The following is a 27,649-nucleotide window of genomic DNA, read 5'->3' as shown; positions in this document are numbered from 1 at the left end:
AATTTCCTACAAGTACTACTAGCCCTTTAAATATTTTACTATGCTTAAAAAAGATTTCAAATTTTAATTTTTTTTAATTATTTTTTAATTTCAGTATTTTTAATTGTCTTTTTTAATTTTAATTTTTTTTAATTATTAATTAATTTAAATTTTTTTTATTTTTTTTAATTATTAATTAATTTTAATAATTAAAAATTTTCATAATTTTTTAATATAATTTTTTTATTTATTAATTATTTTTAATTTTTTTTTAATTATTAAATTTTTTTTGTAATTTTCAATCATGAATAATCGACAAATGATTCTATATTAATTATTATTCAATTTATATAATTTGTGAACATAGTTTTTTAAAAGCTTTTTATTTTATAATTTTATTACTTTATTAATTTATTGCTTTGTTAATTTCCTACAAGTACCACTTGCCCTTTAAATTTTTTACTATGCCTAAAAACATACATACATACATACATATGTTTGTATTACACACTTGGGCCCTTGTACAGCCATTCGCTTTGTTGTAAATTATATTTTCAAAGTCAAGTTGCGAAATGTTTTCCACACTTAAACACAAACAAATACACATGAGCTTATTTATATAGAGTTGGAATTCGAGTGCCTAAATATTTATGTATCAGTGTATGTATGCATGCGTGATTGTATATATGACTGTATGTGTGAGTATAGTATGTCTGCACTCGTGTTCATTTGCAATTTGACTTTATCATTTTACTGCAGTACTAAATGAATAAAATCAACAAAAAAGCACAACTTGTGATACGCTCACGCGCTCATTTGCGCACACGCTCAGCTCCATTATGCGAAGAGCTCATTCGGCTTAACCCCCTTTACCGCTGCCACGCTGCTCACAAAGGCAGTGGCAACAAAGCTTTTAACAACTCGCAAAAATCGTTGCGAACGTGACTACTTTAACTAGCAGAAATCGCTAGACTGACTGCCGATTGCCCCCTTGACCAAAGTCGCGCTGGCAGGCTGTGTTAAGACTACTTGCTGTGCTCGTAGAACAATTTTGTGGCGAACTTTGACTAGACGATTGTAATGTAAGGAAATAGCAGCTCTCAAGCCGGCGAGATTATTCTTTTATTTATATGTATTTGCATGATTTATTTATTAACGATTTTATAATTTAATGATTGTTGATTGTGATGGGATCATTTGTCTCCGAGTAGTCACTCAAGCAAATTTGAAACTTGCGGTTTTGAGAAAAAACCTGTTTAAAGATAAATCGATGGAGCTGATTGAACTGAGCGACTACACTTTAGAAGGCTCTAACTCAAGAACTATTTGAGATATCGATTTAAAATTTGAGTATGTTATTTTTAAAGGTCTAAACTATCGAAATATCAAAAAAAAGTTTATTTTTTGTACATATTTTATTACAGTAGATGCGCCTCGTATCTAGTTCCCTCTGCCGAATAGCTTAAAATCATTAAAAAACGCTTATGGAATTATACTTTACGCTTACTCGGCTTCAACGTAGCAAATAGCTTGCGCCCTTCACAGCCACTCTACCAAGTCAATTGCTATTAGTGAGCGAGTGTGAGCGCGCACGAACACCATCCGTTGCCGCAGCTTATTGCTTCGCGGTTGTGAATTGTGAAATTACTGTGCGAAATTCAATATACAATTGCAAGGTTTTCAAATTAAACACACATTTTTCCCAATAACATGACTATTCTGAAATGCTCTCAATGTGAATTGTACTTTTTTACTCTCCCATACATGTATGTATGTATGTATATAAATTAAATTGATTTTAGGAAAATTTAAATTTTTTGTCATGTCCTTCAAGTGAAATTCTAACCATTTCATTTAATTAATCATTATTAACATATGGCATATAAATTCTGATATTTATATTGATTTTTCGAGATCACGATTAACTACCATACTACAGTATAATATTACCTTATACAACACATATGTACATACGTATCATTTCGAGATCCCCGTCTGATTGACGAGAAGCTAAGTACCTCATACTCAGTAACTGTTATCTTTTCTAATTTGAATGCATCTTAAATACATGTTCTCTTCTAAAGGTATATAATTTTTAACTCACGCCCAGAATACTGAGTCCCTCTCGGTTACTGCGTTGATTTGCGCTAACCCAATAGATTTTCGAATTAAATGGCACTTCTTGTAGCCTCAGAACCGTTCGCCTTTTAGAGAATTACTGTCTAGAATGCGAGAAATATACAGTTTCTGACAAAAGTTATGAAAACTGCTTTCAGCAATCGATCTTCTTGGTGAATAAAGTAAACAAGTTTAATACCAAACCATTTTATGACGGGGGAGCCAAGTAGAGGCACTTTTTTTTAGTAGCCTTTTCTGATGGATGACGTTTGAGTCGTGTCAAGCTATCATGTTATTTCTGTTTAATATTGTTTGGCATTTTATCATAGAAAGACCCACGTTTGAATAACGTTTTCAAATCGTTCAACTTTATTACGAAATTTCACGTTCTGTAAAGAATAGGTTTCTCGCGCTTCACTCAACTTATGGTCAACATAATCGGCCTACTGAGCATACTATTCGCAACACCATCACCCATCTCGAGATCCAGTAATTATTATTGGATAATCTTGTACCGAAAAGAGCACATCCAGCACGCAGTGAAGAAAATATAGCATACGTAGCTGAGAGTGTACAACGAAGTCCATGGAGAGTCGATTCGGCGCCGTTCGCAGCAACTCCGACTGACGTATGAGATGACTTTGCACATTTTACGTCGAGATCTTAAATTCAAGGCGTATAAAATACAGCTTGTGCAAGAACTGAAGCCGCTCGACCTTTCCAAGCGACATCGCTTCGCTCTTGAAAAGTTCCAAGAAGATCTGACTTTTCCGACACAAATTTTGTTCAGCGATGAAGCCTATTTCCGGCTCAATGGCTATGTAAATAAGCAAAATTATCGCATATGGGACGAAGGGCAGATCCAAAAGCTGCCATTTTATCCAGAAAAACAATGGTTTGGTGTGGTTCGTGGGCCGATGATATCATCCATCCATATTTCTTCCAAAATGGTGCCGGTGAGAACGTAATACTGTCATGGTAACCGACTATTTGATGCCTGGAATTGATCTCGGGAACATTTGGTTCCAACAGGACGGCGCCACTTTCACACATCGCAGCTATCAATTGAAGTATTGAGAGAACACTTCGCTGAGCAGATATTTTTACATTCTGAGCCGGTTGTTTGGTCACCAAAATCGTGTGATATCACACCGTTAGACTTTTTTCCGTCGGAATATGTAAAGTTTAAAGTCTAGTCCAACATTTGAAAGAGATAATCTTCAGAAAATGAATGCCAAAGCATGTTCTTTCCAAAGATAATAAACATTCTCCATTAAATTTTAAGTTTCTGTGTGTTTTCTTTTCTTTTCTTTCTTTTTCTTTCGAAATGGTTCAACTTTGATATAATAATACTACCTTCTCCGATACATACACCCGGCATCTGTTTGAAAATAAAAATGCATATATTTAAAATCCGCCTGAGATCAAATTCAAACCTTTTATTTCTTAATTTTTGAATTTCAATTTATGGCTTTTGTTGCTTCTTTGTCTGTAATTTTTTTGTATTTCTTTTTTTTTTGAATTTTTTGTGTTTTTGTTTCAATATTTTCTTTATAAAACAACGCATACAAATCAAAACAAATGCTTAAACAACATAATTAAAAAATTCAGTGGCTATTAAACATTTTAGCGCAGAAAGGAATAAGGCTACAAATTAACCAATATAGCACAGTGTTGCATTTTTTGCAAAATAATTTTTCTCACACTTACATAATATGCTATAATAATTGTACATTTCGGTTTAGGAGCAAAGTAAAAACTCAACAACAATCAAGAATTCGAGTGCTTCAGTAAATTCACTGCAACTACAATACATTATATAAAGGCAGTTTAGAGTTACTTTTTGTTTAAATATTTACATAAATCACTTTGAATGGAAAAAATACTAAGTATTTAATTTATAAAAAAAATGGAAGGCGGGTGGTGACGTGAGGAACCATAATAAAAATTTTCAACGTTGTCTACAGCAAGCACTACCAAAGTAAGAGCTTGAACGCCTGCTACCACAAGAGGCCCAGCCAGCGCCACGATGCATGTGTCTGCCAAACTGCATACGTCCATGTTGGCCGCGCGCGTGCGTATACGTTGCCAACGCTGACGCGGCGGCCCGTTGAGTTGCCGGCGACAGTTGAGTTGTTTGCCGGCGACAGCTGAGTTGTTTGCCTTAGCGCCGGCAAACAACTGCCTGCTTGCAGTGCACCAAACAACAACGTTGACAAACAAACATTGTGTGATGACAAACGACGACAACAACAAACAACATGATGTGAAAGTATGTTTATGCCTGCATGTATGTGTGTGTGTGTGTGTGTGTAATTGTTGCTGCGGTGGAGGAGGAGTTGTAGGATGGCGTAATCATACAGCGCCTGCGCTTAGATATCCAGCTACCGCACCGACCACCACATTGAACACGTAGATGACTTTCCGACCACCAACGCTGCAATTGCCGCTGTTGCTACATCGTCGACGTCATTTATATAATACACACGCATGTGTAATCAGCTCATTTCGACGTCATCATCCACAACAATTGCATGCTGCTGGCTATTGCCGGCGGCTGTTGTATGCGTACGCGAATAATTCAACGGCTCCGTATTGCTAATATCACAGTCGTCAGAGTCTTCATCTTCGTCAGCGTCTTCGTCTTCTTCACAGTCTTCTTCAGTAACAAAGTGGTGTGCGGCAGCAATATTATTACTATTGTTGTCCACTTGGCAGTCTTTAGTGTAATGCATTTGCTGTGCTCCTCCCTCCACACGTGATGTTTGTTCCAACACATCGGTGTCATCGCCATCACTTTCCATTTCCAAATCATCCAAATTCGTATCGACCGAGAGGTAAACGTAATCGTGTGGCCGCTGTTGCTTCAGCCACGGCGTTAAGAATACCTCATCGGCATGCAGACGTTCCTTGTAGTCCTTACAAAGTAGCAACAAAAGCAGCCAACGCACCGGACGCGGTAAACAGGAGGGTATTTGCACCTGACCATGTCGTATGATCGTTATCAGATTGCAGTTGGGTCGCTCATAGAACGGATATTGGCCAACAAGCATTGTATACAGTATAACGCCGAGCGACCACATATCGGCGGGCTTGCCTTGATACGTGGGGTTCGGGCAGAGCAGTTCGGGCGCAGTGTAGAGCGGGCAACCAATCTTGTCGCTCAGTGTGTCATCCGCGGGATCGTTGAGTATCATGGAACCCTCCAACGATTCATACTGGATTTTCGTTCTAAAATGAGAGCAAACAGGAGAAAAGGAAAAATTAGTGTTGTTCAGAAGTAATTGGTTGAGTATAACATTTTTTTGTTAAACTAAAAAGTATTCTAAAACCGTAAGTGTAAATTTATACGCATGTATTGACTCGTCGAAAAAGTCTTTTCGTATTTGGTCAATAGTTGTAATCGTAGATCTTCAGTGCTACCAATTACATTGTGTCATACCATACAGTGTTTTATTTATTATTTATTATAAATATAAAAAAAATAGTTGAAGAAATACGAAAAGACTTTTTCGACTACCCAATATTTATGTCTGTATGTACGACTTTCAACACGAAAATTCCCACTATAATGCAACAGCAACATCGCTGACCCAACAATAAATAATCGAAATGTTTTTTGTGCAATTGTACACTTTTGAAAGCGTTGAATACATAATTCAATGTCGGCCGGCAGCGCACGCGGCGTTCAAATGTAATTGAGTAAGCCACAACAACAACGGCAACGACAAGCGTCAAGTAAACGAATTAAAAATGAAAACAAATTAAAATCAATTATTCAATACAAAGTTGAGAGCGCAACGTGGAGCCAACAACCAGCAGAAAAGAGACTGCAAGCTGTAGGCCTCTGCGGCTGGCAGCAAACGAGTGCGCTCAGCAGCAGATATGGAGCAACAACGCGCCATTATTGCGTGCGCTGATCTTTCAACAGATCAACTGATCGTCAAAAGTCAAATAATCAATGAAGCAAGCAAGCATTTCGAATAGCCGTACGCGATGTGTGAAGGGTTTGGCTTTGTGCGCGCAACAAATAGAAGCGGGTGAAGCTGAACGCTTAATGCCATGAACGCTGTTTTTTCCCGTCCGCAATAACCGCAAAGCATGTGTGATTGAGACTGTGAAATAATTGCAACAAAAATATATGACGATTGATTGAGCCAAAACACCGCAGTAATGAGTGAGCTCATGATGTTGTGCAAACGCGCGTCGTCCGGTACGCAAGCGCGTCAAAAATATGTGTGTGGTTGAACAATATGTACATGTAGTTGTCCAGCGCGTCAATATGTATGTATGTATGTAGCTCAGCTGACATTGAGCAAAAGCAAATCAATCTTGATTGAAATGAGCCAATCCACAGCGCTAAGTGTTAATATGACGTAAATTAATGAGCCGCAGCACCAGCACACGTAACTGTAGCACAGCGCTGCTCACAAAAACAAAATAAAAATCGGAATTAATTTGTATACACAAATGATATGAAGTAGGCGTTGGCCCAAACTGATTTTGGCTGAGCTAGCGCGCATGAGAAAAAACTAAAACAAAACTGCAATGACCCATTGACCTGAAAGCGCGTACAGCTGACTTGGCGAGCTGCAAGCGGGCGCGGCGGCAGAGACTTACAGACAGAAAACTTCGACTAAATGTCATTTATAAGATAATAGAGCAATAGCACGGTTAAGAAATAAATGGCAGGTGAGCGCAAGCGGCGAGCGCGCAAAATGGGCTTGGTATGGCAGGCAGGCAGGCAGGCAAGAAACCAGCGCCAAAAGGAAGCACGCCAAATTGTATGGCGGTGCAAACATTGCATTGAAGAGCAAAGAAAAGCTAAAAAAAATATAAATAAATTTACAAATATATCTATATATGTGTGTATATGGCATATGTGTACGAGCACATGAAAGAAGCACTGAATTCGAATAACGAAAAACCTCGCGCTGACCCTGATATTACCACTAAGTAGCAACTGTAATAGTCACAGCACTACAACAAGTGGGGGTAATGCAATAAATTTTACAACAAATACACATATGCGCATATGAGCAGCTAAAAGACAACCGAAAAACATAAGCGAACGCGAGAGCGCGGCCTGGCAGCGCGCTAGTGATCTTCACCAACTGACCTCGCGGCAATGCGTTGAAGAGAGGCAGTGGTTAAATAAAAAAAAATAAAAAAAGCGAGCGAGCGCGCGCATATTACACATTATTTGGTTAATGTTTGCAATGCAATCACTTTTTTGGTTTTTCTTAAATAAAATATGAGTAATCATGTGGAGGCACGACTACATACTTTGTTGTTTGGCGGCGTCAGAGAGCATAAGCCAGCGGTGTTGTAAGAGACACGTGTAGAGTGAGCACCAACAAGCTATGTGTGTGTATGTTTACATTATTTAATTAAAAATTTTTTTTTTAACTTTAATTTTTTTTAATTTTAAATTTTTTTTAATTTAAAATTTCTTTTATTTTAAAGTTTTTTAATTTTAATTTTTTATAATTTTTTTTTTTGATCATACTGTGGCATTTTATAGCGCTTGGCCCGCGTAAAGCGCCAATGTAAAATAAAATACAATAAATAAAGAAAATTTGAAGGACTTTTTAAACGCACTTGCCCAAAGTTGCGTTAAATTGTTGTTGCCATTGCATGTTTAAGCAATTTTTGTGGGATTTAAATTCAAGAAAACAAACAGATGTAGCGATGAGACTACAATTTGTAGATCAGAGTCAGGGTCAATTGCATATTGTAGTTGTTGGGCTATGAAAATTTTCAATACAAAGCGCGCAAGCGAGAGAAATCATAATTTGTATACGAATTCAAAGTGGAAACGGCATGAGAAAATGTAGAAATTTACAGTTGTGCCGCCTTACAAAGCTAATTTGCGGTACACGGAAAGAAATAATTAAAGAATATTGTGAAAATAACTTAGTAAAGTGCATAAATTTAGAAAATGAACCTTGCAGGTAATGAAAATTGTCATAGACACGCAATTATGTATATGTATTTGTATGTATGAATGTATGTTGGCTGTTCGTATGTGTCTTTGAGAGCTAAAAATTGAATGTCGACAATGAGACAAAGGCGATGACGAATGTGCTAATAAAAATGAACTTGAAATTAGAAACGCTAAAATTTTATGTACACACATACATACATATGCCCATATGCCCATATGTATGTATGTACATAGATATGAATGTAAGAATGGGAACTTATTATGATTCAAGTTTACTGATGAAATATAAAATGGAAAATTAAAAAAATATATTAAAAAATAAAATAAAAAATAAAACTGAAAAATATATATGTATGTAAATAAAAATTTGAAATTGAAATAAAAATTGAAATTTTTATTTTATATATTTTTTATATTATTTAAAGTTTTTTCTAACATAATTTTAATAAAAAAAAAATAATAAATTAAAATATTAAAAATAAAAAAATATTTCAAAAAATATTAAAAAATAAAATAAGAAAATAGATAGTAAACTAGATATAAAAACAAAATAAAATATTTTAAAATCTTGAAAATGATATAAAATGATATATTTATAAAAAATAATATAAAATAATATAAAAAAAATAAAAAAAATAAAAAATATTAAAAAAATATATATCAAAATATTAAAAAATAATATTAAAAAAATCTAAAAAATAGTTTGAAAAAATTAAAAAAAAATATTAAAAAATATTTCAAAATAATATAAATTATTATTAACTTAGAAGCAAAACTAATATCTAATAAATTTATTTGATTTAAATATTAAAAAAATAATATTGAAAATGTTGAAAAAAATTTAAAAAAATATAAAAATTTTAAAAAATATAAAAAATATAAAAATTAACATTAAAAAAATAAAAAAATAATATTTAAAACATAAATAATAAAACAAAACTAATAATAAATTGATTAAACGATATTGTGAAACAATTTCGAGAATAGCTGTCGACTTCCTCCATATACAATATTATGAAAAACCCTAGGCATATATTACTAATCACTTGCGACGATCGTCAAAAACCAGATATAATTACTTTCGCAAGCCTCAAACACGCCGCTTGAGGCCGACAACAAGTTCGATAAGGCAAACACGCAATAGCCGGTTTCTTTGTTGTGCGCAAAAGGTGGCACCAAAGAAAAGCGACTTTAAAGAAAATGCTTGATTTGCATAATAAAAGCAATGGGAAAATGAAAGTGGATGAATGAAAAGCCAACAAGCAGTGCGCAACACAAAAGCGAAAGCAGCCAAGAACAGCTGATAAAGGATACTTTATCGAAGACAAAAGCGGAAAAACTAAGCTAAACACAAAGGTATGTGCATAAGCAGCAAATAAAAGCAATATAAAGGTACAAAAAAAATTATAACTGTAAAGAAAACTGTAACGTTGTATTGCAAAAAACACGACGCAGATATGTAAATTCGTGCTTGTGTTTGTCTAACCATAACAATTGCTTGGCAACAAGGCATGGAAATGAGAAAAATTCAACCCTTCACGTGAGTTGATGACTCCTTTTAGGCTTGCGTGACTTCGCTGTAACTGCTGAACAAAGGTGGCAGCAGGACAAAAGTTGCCAAATGCATGCTTCAGTGTATAACTTTTGTAATATTACCCTTACGGATTAAAGTAAATGCTTTCTTGCCATGAATACATATGTATGTACCTATGTATGGAGACAATTGCAGTGTGGTGAGTTGGCAACAAAGCGCTAAACGGATTGTGGTGCAAAATATTCGCAAATTGCATGTCAGCCAGCAATTGTCTGACAAGTGACAATGACAGAGTGCATTTTTAATGTGCTGCAGCTAAGAATAAGTGTGGCTTTGTGTTGCTTTACAGCTTAGGCATATCTTCAAGTGCTGGCATTGGATTAGGCAGCGCTAATGAAGCATGAAAATGCAGTGCAGCAGCATATATAATTTGCATTTAAATATTGTGCAGTAACTAATTATAATGGCAAGGGAGTAAAAGTAGTAAAAAATATGTATTTAGTGAAGCAAAATGTTGCATGCGGGCTGGCTGACAGTTTGTAGAACAGGCTTGTCAAATGTTGCAAATTATGCTGGTTATCAAGAGGATGACATGCTTTTAAATCGCAATGTGCTAAGCAAGCATAATAGATTGAATTTGTGCAATAAAATGCAGTAAGAAGCTTTATCAATAATAAATGAAGTAGCTGCATGACAGCTGCTGGTTATTGAAGCGTGATTAAATATTATAGAAAACAAGACATTTTTAAAAAATGTGAACTTCGTTCGCACCGAAGCTATAATATTCTTCACAAATAAACAAGTTTTCATACAAGCAATTGATTTTTATCCTTCAGTTTGTATGGCAGCTATATTCTATAGTAGTCCGATTTGAACAATTTCTTCAGATATTATAACTTTGTTAATAAAAATAATCTGTACCAAATTTCATTAAGGTATCTCATCAAATGAAAAACTTGTCCATACAAATACATAATTCTTATCATTCAGTTTGTATGACACCTATTTGTTATAATAGTCGGATTTCAACAATTTCTTCAGATATTATAACCTTGTTAATAAAAATAATCTGTACCAAATTTTTTTAAGGTATCTCATCAAATGAAAAAGTTTTCTATACAAGTATATAATTTTGATCGTTCAGTTTGTATGACAGCTAGTCCGATGTAAACATCTCTCTTCGGAGCTCGCACAGTTGCCTTGGAAAAATATTCCTGCCAAATTTCGTGAAGATATCTCATAAAATTAAAAAGTTTTCTATACAAGTATATTATTTTAAGCATTCAGTTTGTACGACAGCTATATGCTATAGTAGTCCAAACTTAACAATTTCTTGAGAGATTATACCTTTGGCTTTAAAAATAATCTGTACCAAATTTCGTTAAAATATGTCACGAAATAAACAAGTTTTCTATACAAAAACTGAGCGGAAAGACAGTTGACGATGGTTGAGTCCGTCTCAGCACGTCACGCTGAACAGTTATACATATGTACATATTCCTTATAATGTCTCTGATGCAAATAATGCAAGGTATGATTAATCACAGTTTAAGAATATAATTTTTAAGACCAAAAAAGTCTGCACGCCTTGAGGTATGCAACGCAAATAATTTTATTTTTTTTTTTGCTGTACAATGTTTATTACTGGATTATAACTTTTTACATTTAAAAGCATGTTGCAATTATTACTGCTGAGTCAGCTATAACCTTATTTAAAACTACTGTTATAATGCAGTCTTTTTGTATATGACGTAATTGACTGCTGCAAGAACAAGAGCACTGGCGATTGCAAAATAAATTAGCAATTTATGCCACTTAAATGGAAAAAACGCTAATTTTAGACTCATTTCAATGGGGAGAGCGAGCACTGAGACAATAATTTATTCATTCGCAGCAGTTTTTGTCAAATGGCTTTAACAACGTTGTTCTGCGCGCTACTGTTGCCACAGCTCTAATGACCTCAATAACGCCTACGTCACCGCCAAACAAAAATCGGATGAAGTAAAAACAAAAGCAACAAAAAATAAACAAAAGCAACAAAAAATAAATAAAACAACAAAAAGTAAAACTCAAAAAAAACAATAAAAATACAACAAGAAGAGATAAAACAACAAAAACCAAAAACAATAAAAACAACAAAACCAGCGCATGAGCTAAGAATAAAGCTAAGGCAACAACATAAACAACAAATAGTAGCAACTGTTGCGTTTGCGCTTATTGCCACATGACGGCAACCGCAAGAACAACAACAATAGCAATAGCAACAAAAAGCGCAAATGCGCAATGGCAACGATGATGGTCATCACTGCTAGCGCTTGTTTGCTGCCAGCACTGACAGTGGCAGCCACACAAAACGCCAATAGCGGCAGCAACACACACACACATACACATTTATGCACATACAAATATACACTTAGTTGAGTGTGTGTAGCAACAGCGTGCAGAAGAGCGGAAAACGCTAGCAATTTACAAATTGCAATGGCAATGGCACCAAAAGTACAAAACCAGCCAGAGCAAAACAAAAAAAGACAACAAAAAAATTAAAATGAAAAACAAAGCAAAACTAAAAAACAAAAAACATTAAAACATACAAAATGAAAAAATAATTGCAACAGCAAAATAACAAAAATATTACCACTACATACGTACATGCATACAAACACATGTACGAGCACAAGTTGTTAAAAATAGTAAAGCAAAAATATGAAATCGTTGGCAACAAGTCAAACTGATTGCGTTATTGGTGTTAGACAACAGCAATAAAAAGCAAACAACTACTTGTGCACAACAACATTAATAACTAGAACAAGAATTGCGGCACTCGGGCAAGCGCAAAAATTCTTGTCGCAATAGCACTGGCAGCGGCAACGTCAGCATGTTGCTTAAACATGACACGACGGCATAGCAACAATGATTTGTGGCCAAACAAGTAGCGTGGCATGCCAAGGCACATTGTTGCTGTAATGTTGGCAACATTTTTTGTCAGTTTTGCTGTGTTTTTTTCGGAAAACTTTGGCATTTTTGATTTGAGCGACAGTTTTTGTGTGGATGTGGCAACATTTGTTGGGGAAAAAATATTTGTTGTAAAAAAAAACTTATTTGTTGTAAAAAAAATATTTGTTGTTGTTGAAAAAAAAATTATTTGTTGAAGAGAAATTATTTGTTGTAAAAAATATTTGTTGTTAAACAAAAAAAAAATATTTTTGAAAAAAAAAAATATTTGTTGTAAAAAACAATTATTTGTTGTAAATTTTAAATCATAAAATTGTAGCGATTTAAATGGTTTTTCCGTGTCATTGCAACATTAAATCAATGTAAACAATTAAATATGAACGTTAAAATTGTAATTCATGAAATTACAGAGCTTACGCAGAGCGCCGATTGAGCGCTGAGCAGTTACAAGAGTGGCTATAAGCAAGGCAAAGAGTTGAGTTGCTTTGTGCATGTTGTCTCAACTCCGTTAAATGAGCATTACAATGTGTGAAGTCTTATATACTTTTGACCGGTTTGATGGCTCTTTGCCCAATGGCCAGAGGCTAGGCAATGCTGGTACTCGCCGTTGTGTAAATTGGTGGGTGGCTCTTTCAATTACCGGATAAGCTGTGGCAACATTTATGGCATAACAGCGAATGCGCTCGCGCTACACGAAATTTTTGTGGAAGTCGTTGGTTTGCGATTTCAGAGAATGAATTTTGAAATTTTTGCGAGTAAAGTACAATGTGATTTCGAAGAATGTGTTTTGAAATTTTTTTCCTAAAAGTCTAATGTAACTTATAATTAAGCGGAAAAAGTTGTAATTTTCGTTTTTAAGCGCTAATTTAGATATAATTATTAATATTATAATATTAGTTAATCACGAGTGATATGCTTTTATACGAGAGCGTCATGTGAGCACTTCGGAAAGTGACGAATTTCGACAAGTTTGTTAATTGGTTATCTTCGTATTTCGCAATTTGATGAAATTACGCATTTATAGTGAAAATAATATAGCTCTAGATGATATTATCTACATATTGCATAACTGATGAAATTCTATTGCTGCAAAAAATTGACTTTTAACAATTTTAAACTCATTTTTTCAACATTTTGTATTTCAAAAACTGTTCCAATGGCCAAAAAAAAATTCAAAATATTTCAAAAAAAAAATTTTCCTACAAGAAAAAGTATTTCAAAATTTTTTCTATGGTCAAAACAATTAAAAAAAAAAAATTCAAATTGAATTTCAGATATTATCTATATACTCATATAATATTCATCTTTAAAAATGTTTTTCAACAAAAAAAGTTATCTAATTCAAAAAGTATTTTTACAATATATTTTTTTTTTTACAAAATAATGTATTTCAAACAATTTTAAAACTGTTTTTTTTTTTTAACTTTTTGTACTTAGAAAATTTTCCCCAAAAATAAATAAAATTCTTGTATTATCCACATGTAATATTTAACTTTTAAACATGTGTCCATTCAAAAAAATCTGTATTTTCAATAACACTACAATTTTTCAACATTTAGTATTTCAAAAATTTCCCAAAATCCTTATAAATTTCAAATAGGCAAAATTTCGAAATGCTCTCGAGGCACTTTACTCACTTTATGCTCATTTCGGCGCTCTATCGAAATAATGCGCTCACCTATGTAAGTGTTTGGCCCGCTTTTGATTATTTCAACAACTACTATTTCTCATCATAATTGCGGCATTTTAAAAGACCCATTAAGAGTGTGTGGCGCCCAAGTATGACAAAATACAAAAATATCAACATACAGTCGGCAATAAAACTTCGTGTACAAGTAAAAAAAACAATGTACGAATGAATTTTTAAGATGAATTCACCTTGTGCGCCGTATGTGCTCAATTTTGTCGCCGCGTATATGTGTACCACAGCAATTGCGTAGCCGCGCTCCCAGCGCTGTTGAGGGCACACCTTGCTTGCGCGACTGGCTTGCATACATATGTACATACACATGTAAATGTGTAAACGCCTCAATTATGAGCAGACAGATGGGTTTGGAAACATTTTCGATTGTCGGCCATGACTAGCAAAGCAAACTGGCTTTCAATATGAAAGAGAGCACATACAAGCACACATTTTTTGTGCTATATTCTTGTGCAATTTCGGCGTTTTCCGCAAGTTTTAGATTTTCAGTTTTTTTTTTTTTTGTAGCATACGCATATCACACGTGCGCGCCAAAGCAACACGAACATTGATTTACCGTAGACAACCGCAACAGCCTGGTAAATGGCCTCCACACTCAACGCTAGGCATTGCAGCGCCCCAAGCTGCTGTTGCTGCAATAGCGACAGACAACGCATTGCACCACATGTTGAGTGTGCGCCCCACGCTCTCTCCGCTTAATGAGACTTTTAAACGCAAGCGCTGCGCCCACCATCACCTCCGCCACCATCCTCACTTCAACCCAACGCGACGTATTCAATGTTATTGCGTATGCGTGTGAGCCGTTCGGTCTGGCAAAAGCAATCGCAATCGCGTTTGGAGCAACAAGTGAGCGTTCGGCAAAGTTTAGCGCGGCCAACGCGAGTCAAGTTTGCTCGCATTAATGGCAATAACGAGTTTTTACGCTGCTAACTTGTGTCGATTTCAACTTTTCGTTGCGGCTTGCAAATTATTATTTACTACAATTTTTTCTGAGACTGAAGGTTTTTAACTCGTTAACGAAAAAATACGTATGTATATATAAATGAGCTGTTTTGCTGTGAGAGCATCTCGTCGCTACAGCGATGGTACAGAGCGCTCACACATGTTGGCTCGAGAGTCAATGTTTTACAATACCTTCGCAAGAATTTGTGTAAAGTAAACAGAGTAAACGAGCTATTAAAGTCTACAATTGGCGTAATTGGAGGGTGGGAGGGTGTGTTGTTAGGAGCAGAGGTGTTAAATAGAAGAATAGAAACGCAAATTGAGGTTTGGCAACAATTTGGTAATCACCATTCTTTTGCAAGTTTGTTTAATGCTACGGAGACGTTGATAGTTTGATAGTATGTTTCGCTGATAATAGGCTTTACTTTTCCCTTAGATAACAATTCAGTTGAAATCATAAAATAATTTATGTGAGAATCTTTTTTTTATTCAAACAAAACTCTATTTTCTCGAAAAAAATTTAAACGCGGGTTTTATGATAGAACACCCAAACATATTAGGTTAGTTGTTGCTGCTTTTGTTGTAGCGTTAGAAAACATGCCTGAAGTAATTTCGTTGTAAGCTGCCGAGTTGACAGAGCTCCAGGTCCGTTCCGTATCACATAGAACCGACTATCATGGGAAGGGACCTCCAATTTCCTTAGCTGCCGGCTCCACTTACTGAAATCGACGCGGAAATATCCGGCCGAGAGCTGTTATTTCGGAGATCTAACCCCGTTTAGTTCGGAACGCACCTTAGGTTAGTCTATTAGGCTCCTGGCTTCTAACCAACTTTACTTGTTAAAAAAAATAGAGCATTCTATTGTATTGTGACCCCCTTAACTTCTTATAAAAAAAAATGTAGTGCATTAAAATTAGCTTACCTCGCTTCGTCAATGAAGAAGAAACGTTTCAATTTCAGATCACGCAGTATCACACCCTTCTGATGGCATAAACGCACAGTCTCGGCGATTTGATGAAACAGCGCCTTAGCCTCATTTTCATGCAATCGCCGCTTATTCCTTACGTACGTATGCAGATCCTCATAAACACCCTCGGCACCTTCTTGCGCTTTCGGTGGCGGTATTATCAGATACGAACGATTGGCATCCAATGGCACAATTTCGTGTATATCCCGTATCAATGTATGACCATACAAAGAGCTGCGCGCTACTTCACCTGCCGTCTTGATGTCATAGTAGGCGCGTTGCACCTTATCATGTGGCTCGTTGATAATCTTGCAGATGTATTCGGTTTCCGTGAAGACATCGGTGCAACGTAGGCTAGACGCCTTGAGATCGATGAGATGACGATAGGAGGCGGGTGTGCGCGCAGCAACAGCTGGTGATAGGTAGCACAATTGTGTGCTTATTAGGAACCGATTTTTAACCACTTTTACCGCCTCCTCCTCACGACTTTGTTCCGGGCGCAGCGCATGCATCTCACATAGGGAGCTGGGTGTGCCAAGCTTTTCACGTATACGCTCGAGTACACGCGAATCCGCCAGCGATTTCTTGGGCGTACAGAAGTGTTCATAGCTGCTGTCAGGGCCGCCTCTATGCAAGCGCGGTGTGTTTGCAGGCGAGCAAGGACTGTTTGGCGCTATGACAACATCCATAGATTCGGAGCTGAGCGAGGAGGCAGGTGAGGGTGGCGCGTAATTTATAACATTTAAGTGGTTTTCGTTAATTTGCGCACGAACACTATTGCTGGTATCCATTTTGATATGTATGCTTGGTTTTTATGTTTTTATTTAGTAAATGTCACAGTTCAATTTTGGGTGCACTTATCACAGTGGAGTTTATTAGTTCTTTTCTTTTTTCTTCAGTTGTGTACAGATTCGCGCTTATCACTTGCTTATGCTTTATTTATGTACTTTTTTTTCTTTTCTTCTTCACTTATCGCCTGCTTTGCGTATCTCTTATATACACGACATTTTTGTTTTTATGCTTTTACTTTGGCGATTTACTTCACTTTTCTCGAGTTATTGCATGAGTTACCAACTCACTTCAAAATATTTTAGTTTTTTAAATTTAATTTAAGCAGTTTCAGCAAATTTCAGTATTACACACATTTATATGCAGGCAGAAACATATAAATTTATTGCGTTTAATGCAAATATAATCTCAACATCGAGATTGTTGAATTTTCTTTTAATATAAAAAATAATTGTGTTGTGTCGTTGCTCGTTTGCCAGCACGGCTTTCACACAAATAAATATTTATTTACAACTAACGCGCTCACTCGCTGAAATACAACTGAATTATTTCACCGCCAGCAACGTATATTTGAAAAATTTTTCCTCGCAACGAAGTCGATTCGAAAACGACGGACTTCCATATATTTTTCTTTTCCATGCATTTGTTTTGCTGTGCTCTTCAGCTCTTTTGCTTTGGCTGCGCTGTTCGTATGCAAACACTCGTTCTCTCACAGCACACACTTCTCACATTACATTATGGTGATACTTTTCAACACAGTGATGCAAATATACGCGCTCACTCGCACTCTCTGTGTATGATACGAAAGTGTTGTTTTTGTTGCTTAACGCTCCATTTTTATATGGGCCTCTCCTATACATTTTTTTTTTTCAATTACACAAATGCAAACAATATTTTTATGCTTGCTGTTGTGTTCCTCTCTTCTTATGGCAGTGGTCGGCATGAGAGGATCTGTCACTGACCACTGTCGTATGCACTTCTCGGCAAATGCGCTCTGAGTATTGCTTCAGGTACTGCCCTTTTGAAGCAATTGTACCAAGTTCGAATTTAATAGTGTTCTAGGTTAAGGTATAATATTTTTTAACATTAATATTGCAAAAAAAGAAAAATTTCATTCTGCAGCATGAGCAATAAACTGTTATTGGTAAGTAAGACAAAGATATGACTTTAAATGATTTCAAAATTATTTGAAAATAGTCAAAATATACATAGTACATACATATGTATTTATAACGGTTTAGTATATCGGCACTTAAATTACGAAATAACGTGAAATCACTTTTCGTAAATCTACAGACGAAGGCAAAACGATATAATAGAAACTACTAATATTGACACAAAATTGAATTTCGGTTATAAAATGGTTATATATTGGTTATCATATACTCATACTCAAACAAACAATTTTAGAATATTCGTTATAAAATGGTTATACATATATAGGTTATTATATCTGACGTTGTCTACAGAATATTTCATAATTTCGTTTTTTTAAATTAAAAATGCTTATAAATTTTATTTACACAAAAATTGCAATAACTACCTTGACTACCTAGTCGCCACATCGGCACCTAAACATACATATGGGCATATCGTACTCCCGTAACATCATTAGACCTTCATTACCCCACGCGTCAGTTAACCTTCAAGTTTATTTTCAAGGTAAATTACAAAAACAATTCAAAAACACCTTTCACTATTAACAACAAAAAAAAATTGTCATATCTCTCGCATATCAATACCCTAACAAAGCATCCCCATACCGACACATCCACATACCGACAGCGTACCATTAATGCTGATTTTCAAAACTTCTGTTATTGCAATCGGTATGCACATTTCCATAGCGTTTTCAAAGAGCCTCTGCATACTCTCTCCAAGCTACAAATTTCGTCACATTTCAACCCTCAAAACAAGCAATCATACGCTCGCATTGCCTTCGAATGTGAAATGTTTGTTTGAGTACAGTTGACGCCGTACTTATTTAGTGTGTTTTTTTGTGTGAAAGAGCACGCTCTCAGGACATGTCATGGTGCTGCAAATAATGCTGCTTGCTGGTCATCAACACATTTCAATACTATGCTGCTTTGTTGTGCTCAGGTATGAATGACTTTGGGCAAAATTCCTTTGTCAACATGTGGCTGCAGCGGAGCGTTAGCAACACAAAGTCGGTGGCTTCATGTTCTTACTAGTTAGTGATGAAAGTCTAGGATTTTAGTTGTAACCAAATAGTACCGGAATTGATGGTATTGTACCTAATTGTGTATAATGCAGTATGTCCAAGGCATGTCTCACTAGTACAGTTTAGGGTATATTATGCATATGAGTACAAGGTATTTTTATGGAGGAAATGATGACTACAGTATAATCATAGAAAATAAACAAATATCATTAATAATGCTTAATAATACTTCGACTAGCCTAAAACTTTTATAAAAATACCGAGTTTTAAAGGATATTTTTAAAATTATAAATATATTTAAGGGTATTTTAATAAAGGAAATGTTCTTTATAAAATGAACAGAAATGGTATTTACAATGCCTAGTAATATTTCAAATGGTGTCAAAAAATTATTTAAAAAATATCGTTATTTTAAAGGGTATTTTAATAATTACTTTTTTATTTAAGTGTATTTTTATAAAGGAAATGTTCTATAAAAACTGAATAGAAATACCATATATAATGCCTCAAATTTTTAAAATAATACCGTGATTTTTAAAGGTATTTTAATTATTATTTATTTATTTAAGGGTATTTTAATTAAGGAACTTTTCTATATAAAATTAATAAAAATACCAAAAAAATTATTAAAAAAATACCGTGATTTTTAAAGGTATTTTAAAAATTAATTATTTATTTAAGGGTATTTTAATAAAGAAAATGTTCTATATAAAATTAATAGAAATACCAAAAAATTTTATAAAAAAAAGACCATGAGTTTAAGGGGCATTTTAAAAATTAATTATTTGTTTAAGGGCATTTTAATAAAAAAAATGTTCTATATAAACTAAATAAAAATACCATTCGTAATGTCTAGTAATATTTCGATTAGCGCAGAAATTTTATAAAAAATACCAAATTTTAAAAACCTCTAAGACTCCTTTATTGAATACCTTACAAGAAGATTTTTAAAAAATAATTTTCAACCCACTTTCATAATACATTAAATATTTGTATTAAACACAAATTAATTGAAGGTACAATTGCAGTTACCTACGCCTTTACACATCAATTCTTTAGCATCACTATTGGTATTTCCTCTCACACACTCTCATGCGCTTGCTGTATCACTCGAAAATCTTGTACAGTTGCGCGTGCGTAGTGCGTATGTTTCAACAATTTCAGCTATAGCTGTGTTTCAGCTGCTGTTCGTAGCATTTCTGTAAACAAAATTTAATGTTGAGATGCATATGTCAACGTATACGAAGCATTGAGCGTTAGCAACATTGTAGCTATGACGATTTCGTTGAGGAAATGCGCTAGTATGGGCAGCTAACGCTCACTTCAATATAAGTGAGGATCAGCAGAATGTTTGTGAAATTTTGTTAGGGTGGTTTTATTGTTAGAAAGTCAGGTTGGAACTGAATTGAAGATTTTTTTTTTTATTTTTTTTATTATTTTTAATAATTTTCGATATTTTTTAATGTCTGTATTATAAAAATGGATGGGTTTTACAGCAAAAATGTGTTAATTATTTATCGGAGTATTTTTTTTGGCGTTAAATATATTTGTATATTGTAGATAAGTATTAGGTCATTTGTAAATTAGTAGTAAGACACCTCAATATTTAATGTGCAATTAGAAAGGTTACGCAGGTTTCATGGAAACAAAGAAAAAATCATATCAATTATATTAGATCATATCAATTATATTTTCAAAACACTTATTGTCATAAAGTCTGTGACTTACACTTATAGGTTTAAAAATATTTGATTTTCAAAAACATAATTTTTGATTTTACTTAAAAGTCTTAAAATTGGTTTAAAAAATTATTTAGTTTTCAAAAACATAATTTTTGAAGAAAACGAACACCAAAAAATTTGTAAAATTTACTTAAAAATGCCGATAAAAAATAAAAACTCAAAATTTTTTTCAAAAATTATCTTAAAACTGCCGTTAAAAAAATATTTAAAAATCGAATTTCAGCATAAAAATATCGTTCCAACTATAGGCATATATTAGTATGTTCGTTCTATATAATAAATCTGGTTTTTTTGTTCAAAATGCCAAAAATATATACATATGTACATTGTTATTGATTCTACATTTGCTAAAAGCTGTCGCGGCCCACCATTCAGCCAGAAGTCACAATAACAAGTGTCAGAAATTAACACCAGTTTGCCATGCTATTGTATTGGGTGTATGCAACACTTTCGAAATATGATGAAATAGAAATATTGCAAATTCATATACACTTACATACAAACATACATAAGCACTCGAGTACTTCATTTAAAAGGGTGTGAGAGTAAGCAACAATTGGGTACGAAAAAAATATATTATTGTATGATATTCGCCATTTCACAGCTGCTGTCATATATGTATAGGCTTCAATAACAATTATCCACAACAACAATTGCTGCCACAAACAATAAAAAATACTTAAGTGCAATTTTTTTATAGGCCACAAGCAGCACAAACTATGTGAACTTATATACGGTACTCTTCTACAATTGAATAATAAAATCATTTATTAAATTATAGTATAAGGTTCTGTATATCTGTTACTTGCTTTTCAGTGTAGGCAACAAAGAGTTTATTGAAAATTCTACTGCTGCAAATGATTCCATGGCTGAATGCAATCGTTTTGCGGTATTTCACAATCTTACTTTAGGTTAGATGTGGGGCTGGTTAGAGGTGGGTACTGTGGTAGTGTGGGGTTCCCATTACAGTTCAGTATGGTTCATGGACTATTTCATCATATTTGATACTGTTATGAGCAGACTTTTTTTTCGAAGCCAGAACAGCTTTCAGGCGCGATCTCAAGCACGTAGGCAATACCGATTGGCTAAAGTCATGCAACAATAAAAAAATATTGAGAAACAAATATGTATGTACACAATTTTTTTTTTTGTTTTTGAATCTAGAACAGCTTTAATACTTTTTACTCAATACCGATTGGCTAAAAAATACTAAGAAACAAACATGAGTACAAAATATGTAAACACCACTGTTATCAAAATTATGGCAAAAATTGTAAACACTTTTGTTATCAAAATTTTTGTAAACAAAAAATAAAAATTTCAAATTCCAAAAAACAAGCTGATTCATAACTTTTGATAATAGTCATGCCTCGAACACTATTTTATCAGTTAGCAAAAGTTCCAAAATACCGACCTCCCTAGCGTGATTCGCGAAGTTCTGAGAACATTCGCTCTTAATACAATTGAGTAGAATAGCCGATAAGCGGACGCTCGGAAATTCCACATACATACTTATGTATGTATGCATATACTCTTGTGTGTTTGCACTAGAAGTTGAGTAGCGCCATGTCAACAATAACAAAAATGATGATAAACAAAACTCGCATTGTCTTTTAAATTAACATAACATAAGCTGATGAAATCAGTGCTATTAACCGCATTTGTTTATATGTATGTATGCCTGTGTGTTGTTGTTTTGATCGAAGTGTTCTTTTGAAATTATCTACAAAAACACGTTCGAGTATTTGAGAGAGAGAGAGAGATCGTATAAGTGAATTTCGTTAGATACACGTCAGTCTTATTAGCCACAATGTGGCTGTGCAAAGTGTTTCAGCAACAAATACGGAATTTCATAATTTTAGTTCCCTTTCCGCTCATGTAAACCGCAAAGTTTACGCTAACTCATGCTATTACGGTTGCGGAAACATTTCTATGCACAATTGTGGAATTTTTAATATTCATAATGATATTTCAACTGTCACTGCAGTTGTGGGATACACCATGCGGCTAACCAACCCATATTCATCATGCAGATCTTTTCAAGGCATCTTCATATAAAAACGAATTTAAGGGTTGCAAGCTGCATGTTACCACCTCACAGGTAGTTGTGAAACCACCTAACACATGTCCTGTGCTATCGCTTTGTCTATTGCGCTGCTGCAAGCGCCAACCCTCTAATCAAGCCAGCTGTTATGTTGCCCTGTGTAAAGAGATTTTTGTTGCTTGGTGATCGGCAATGCATCCTCCTGCATGCTGCTGACTGGAAGAGTGTTTTTCGAATGTTCTTGGTTAGTTGTGGTGTTTACTTTATAACGTATAATTCGAATTGACAATAATGTGTACTCTTTTATAGACGCTGCTTTTATACACATACATATAAGTATGTATATAATTGTTTACCGAGAAGTTTGTAATACCCAAAAATCTGTACGTTTGTATACATACACTTACATGAACGAGATATCGATCTGAAATCTTGCACATGTCTTTTTCTCCCCAGGAAGCTTTTCATATGTAGGAGCCGTCGATATCGGTCAACTATAGCATATAGCGCCATATAAACTGACCGATGAAAACCTAATTCTTGTATGGAAAACTTTTTTATTTGACAAGATATCTGCATGAAATTTTGCATAAGTTACTGTCCAAAGTAAAGTTATAATCTGTGAAGAAATTGTTCCGATAGGATTACTATAGCATCCAGCTACCATACAAATTAAATATCAAAATTGCGTTCTTGTTTAAAAAGAAAATATTTATTTGACGATGAATCTTCAAATTCGAAATTTTGTATAAATTATTGTCCAAAATAACAGTACCATGCTCGAAAAAATTGCTCAAATCGGTCTACAATAGCATATAGCTGCCTTACAACCGATTAAAACCATGTTCTTCTATGGAAACTTTTTTATTTATGAAGAGTATTATAGTTTTTCTATATTTTTTTCGAGTTGTCAAGTGTCATCTGACGTTTCATTGAAATGTTGAACACAGTGATTTTAATAATCGAACTTAGGTCATTAAAATGAGCTTGACAATAATTTTGAGAGTTTAGTACCCGGATATCTGAAGGTAGTTTGCATTAATGAACTGAAATCGAAAGATTTACATGGGTTTATGGGTTTCAAAAAATCGATTTTTTTATTATCTTATTAAAATCTACAACACCTCTAGTATGTTATCCTAAATTTTCAAGTTGATCCGAGTAATAGTTTCGGATATGCGGCCTTGAAAACTTGTATTCGTTTTTCTCGAAACTGTGTTTTTGAAATCTGTTGATAAGATTTCTCGAGAACTACTCAACTGATCTGCATGAAATTTGGCATACTTATGGACATACTTAGGTCTTTAAGCTATAATTCTTAATTCTTCTTGGACGACGAATTTTTTTTTTCTCGATTACAACTATTTGTATGCCAAAAATCCATTTTTCAGTTTTTTTTCCTTCGTCCAAATTCTAAGTTAGAGTTTTAACTAAAACACGTAGTTTTTTTTCACTTTAGCTGATCCTGTAAGTAGTTATTCTGCCAAAGTGGGTGTATTTTTTTTCGAGGGCTCATCAGAAATGGCGTTGCAATTGCAGAGTTTAAATTATTATTTTTCCAATAATTTCAGAATTTCTTTGCTAATAGTGTATATTTGTAACAATAAAAATTCAAATAAAATAATTAATTTTTTATATGAGAAAAAAATTTCTGAAAAAGGCTGTGAAATCAGTTCAAAATTCAAAACGGTCAATGAAATTTAATAAAGCTTTCTAGCTAATTAAAGTTTCAGAAAATATTAATTTCTATAAATTCGAATTGTAAAATTGTATTAAAAGGCAGTCAGAAAAAAGCAAAATAATAATAAAAAATAATTTCAAAAAACTTGAATTTTATTCATTCATCAAAAATTTCATTAAATTGCAAAAATATTGCTAACTTTTGTACATGCATACATACATACATATGTACATATATCCACACATACATACATACCTACTTATATACGCTCTCAAAAGTATTTCACCGCAACGCCATAGCGCGCAGACGTGAGTCAATTCGAAAAATAACCGCCACTTGTTTGTTGGCTGCGCGCAAAAATTCAATTCGAAATCCTACGTACACAGCCCCAGCAACACCAGCACCAAAAAGCGCGCACTACTCACAAACTTAACAGTCCCCACAACTAAACAACACACAACAACCATTTACACACACACACAGCCAACAAAGCGCCAACAAAAGGCTAAATGATATTTCCCAGCCGGTTGTGTGCTGCCAGCGGAGAGCCTACAAATTTTGTAGTTGTAACGAAAATTTTCAAAATTTTGAATTCGCGTAAACGACGTTACATTTAACTGACACTGGCGTGGAGCATTCGAAAAAAGAGCGCGCACTCTGCGCATTGCGGAGAAATCACAGTAATATGCCAACAGCAGCAACATTTGGCGCTCGGCTGAGTGAGCGCAAAGCTAAATATTGCAAAGATAGGGCAATGAGCGCCCAGCAGACGAAACTGTTGGCGTGTATTGCGCTCTCCCCAAGCGATCAAGCGATCGCCTGCTCTCCAACCACCCCGCTAATGAGTATGAAAGCACGCTCGCCTTAGTTCTGTTTATAGTGGCATGAGATTCATAAAAAAATGTTGAAAAAAAGGCGCACTAGGAAGTAAATAAACTAAAGTTGTTTTTTTCCACACAAATATAAATATGTATGTATGTAGATATGTGCCACCTTATAGTATGTGGCTTTGTGCAGCTTGCCATTTTCGCTAATGGTTTTTTTCCTCCAGACACACTGCTGTGTTTATCGCCTTGTCATATGTAGTATAATTGTTGGAGCGTGTTGGGAGCAGTTCAGGTAGCGTCCATTGACTGTTGCTCAATTAGCGCACAACTAGCCGCTTAGTTGTTGTTAAGTTCTTAAACCATGCACTTATGCTTTCCGTTGTCGCCTTAAAATGCTTTATTTATTTGCGGATTTCAGTAGTCTCATTTCGCTTGTATTGGTCAGTTGATTCTGGAAATTGAATGAGTGTGGCTGCCTGTACAAACGGCTGGTTAGCGTATCGTCATTGGTTTCGTATGCGTCATACTTGCGACGTCGTAAAGTGTTGGAGACTGCGTCATCGTACGGCTGGGAGGTGTGTGCGCGACTTTCATGCATACATACTTACATATGTACTTATGTATGTATGTGGTGATGAAATAAAAGCTACTCAAGCGTGCTGACTCCAACAAAGCCATATTTCGCACATTTGCTTGCATTACTGTACCCGCCCGTATCGATAGTCAGGCAGCACGTATGCGCCTGTGGCACATGCTCGAATTTCTAGAATTCCATTCGTTGGAGTTAGTCATGCAGTCCAAATGGAGTAGCAGGGAATTCGCAATTTTTTTTGCATTTTTCACTTCACTTTGCTGCCAGTGCAAGCGCTGAGGAACGCGCGTATGCTTTATAAATAAATCAGCTTGTGTCCGTCATGTGTCGTTTGGCTGCAGCCTTTGGTTTATCTGTACTACGCGTGCATCTTCGTTTGCGCTTGTGCATTGTCTTTGATATTACTTTTGTTGTTGTTGTTAGCATTTCCATTCAGTTTATTTTTAAGCAATTAATTTATACGCCTTTGTCTCGCACTTTGTTACTCCACTTCCAATTTTTATTTAAGCACAGCAATACCAAAATGTATCTATGTATATACATACATACATACATACATATATGTATGTAAATCTCAGTCGGCGCCAACGCTTTTCAGGCCACATTTTAAGAAATTTTGCACGCCACTAAATTTCTTATTTAGCCGCTTTTATAGGTTTACTAATTGAGTATACGTATCATAAAATTTCAACTTCAGCTGTCATATATAACCAATATATAACCAATAAATAACCTATATATAACCTATATATAACCTATATATAACCAATATATAACCAATATATAACCTATATATAACCAATATATAACCTATACATAACCATTTTATAACCAAAACTCAAATTTCGCCTCAATGATTGGTTTCTATTATATCGTTTTACCTTCGAAAAGTGATGTTACGTTATTTTGCATATACTATTTTTTCTTGACTTCCCTATCCTGCCTTTGTACCCCTCATTCGTTGCACTTCATTGCTCACTTCCTTTGGCACGTGTGCACACGTCATGATCCATTCGCCACTGTTAGTTCTTAAGGTAGTCGCACTTTTAGCATTTTTTCAATACAAAAATCGCCTCGCTGCCTCTTCTACCCTATTTGTGGTTATGTTTATGAACGCTTCGCATTGTTGTTTGCCATTGAACTGTCCGGTAAGTGAAGGTTCAATTCATAAATGTACAGATCATTCACTTGTGCGCCCATAGTGAATGGGGAATACAACAAAATAAAGCGTGTTCACATTAATTTACACTCCCGCCAGACCAGTCAGTCAGTCAGTGTTCGTTCGTCGTACATATTTCAGGTTTTGAAATGTTGAGGTCATTTTAATTAATATGTACATATGAGAACGCAAGTGATGCCATCACTTTGATATTTGCAATCGGAAATTTTTTGTTTTGTGGTTATTGTGGTGGCTGTAGTTGGGTAGGTGAGTACTGTTGTTTTGAGACAACGAACCTCCTTTTTTTTCTAATAGCTCCTCTAGAAGCAATTTTACAGCTATTGTTGGAGCAACCAGCTGAACAAGTGATCGATCTCCTAATAGCATAGTTCTACTTCAGCAAGCCAGGTAGAGCAATTGGGAGATCGAGGGATGTCACTGCCAAACGAAAAGCTTAGCTGCTCTGTGTTCCCTAGTGATTTGATTCGAACA

General features: G+C 34.8%; 1 protein-coding gene and 1 long non-coding RNA gene across 2 annotated transcripts; both read right to left on the bottom strand.

Annotated features, from left to right (window-relative positions):
• Positions 1 to 3,503: 3,503 nt before the first annotated feature.
• On the bottom strand, positions 3,504 to 17,487 carry LOC105227833 (tribbles). The gene is made up of 2 exons (XM_011207368.4): positions 16,097 to 17,487; positions 3,504 to 5,328 (listed from the first exon to the last, which is right to left on the bottom strand). The coding sequence occupies exons 1-2, from the start codon at positions 16,930 to 16,932 to the stop codon at positions 4,596 to 4,598; spliced, it is 1,569 nt and encodes a 522-aa protein (XP_011205670.2). The 5' UTR covers positions 16,933 to 17,487; the 3' UTR covers positions 3,504 to 4,595.
• Positions 17,488 to 19,900: 2,413 nt separating this feature from the next.
• On the bottom strand, positions 19,901 to 25,353 carry LOC125778619 (uncharacterized). Its single transcript, XR_007422825.1, has 3 exons — positions 24,835 to 25,353; positions 21,351 to 21,939; positions 19,901 to 20,311 (listed from the first exon to the last, which is right to left on the bottom strand). It is a non-coding gene; the product is annotated as an uncharacterized LOC125778619 (long non-coding RNA).
• Positions 25,354 to 27,649: the final 2,296 nt, after the last annotated feature.

This window comes from Bactrocera dorsalis, chromosome 5 (genome assembly GCF_023373825.1).
Source record: "Bactrocera dorsalis isolate Fly_Bdor chromosome 5, ASM2337382v1, whole genome shotgun sequence".
NCBI classification, from domain to species: domain Eukaryota; kingdom Metazoa; phylum Arthropoda; class Insecta; order Diptera; family Tephritidae; genus Bactrocera; species Bactrocera dorsalis.
The sequence above is the reverse complement of the archived record's forward strand: the minus strand, read 5'-3'. Positions and strand labels throughout refer to the sequence as shown.

What these genes read in the sequence shown, in the direction of transcription:
- LOC105227833 (XM_011207368.4), bottom strand. Translation starts at nt 16,932, where the DNA reads ATGGATACCAGCAATAGTGTTCGTGCGCAAATTAACGAAAACCACTTA. An exon ending in TTCTTCATTGACGAAGCGAG is followed by an intron (nt 5,329 to 16,096) that starts GTAAGCTAATTT and finishes CTCTCATTTTAG; the next exon opens with AACGAAAATCCAGTATGAAT.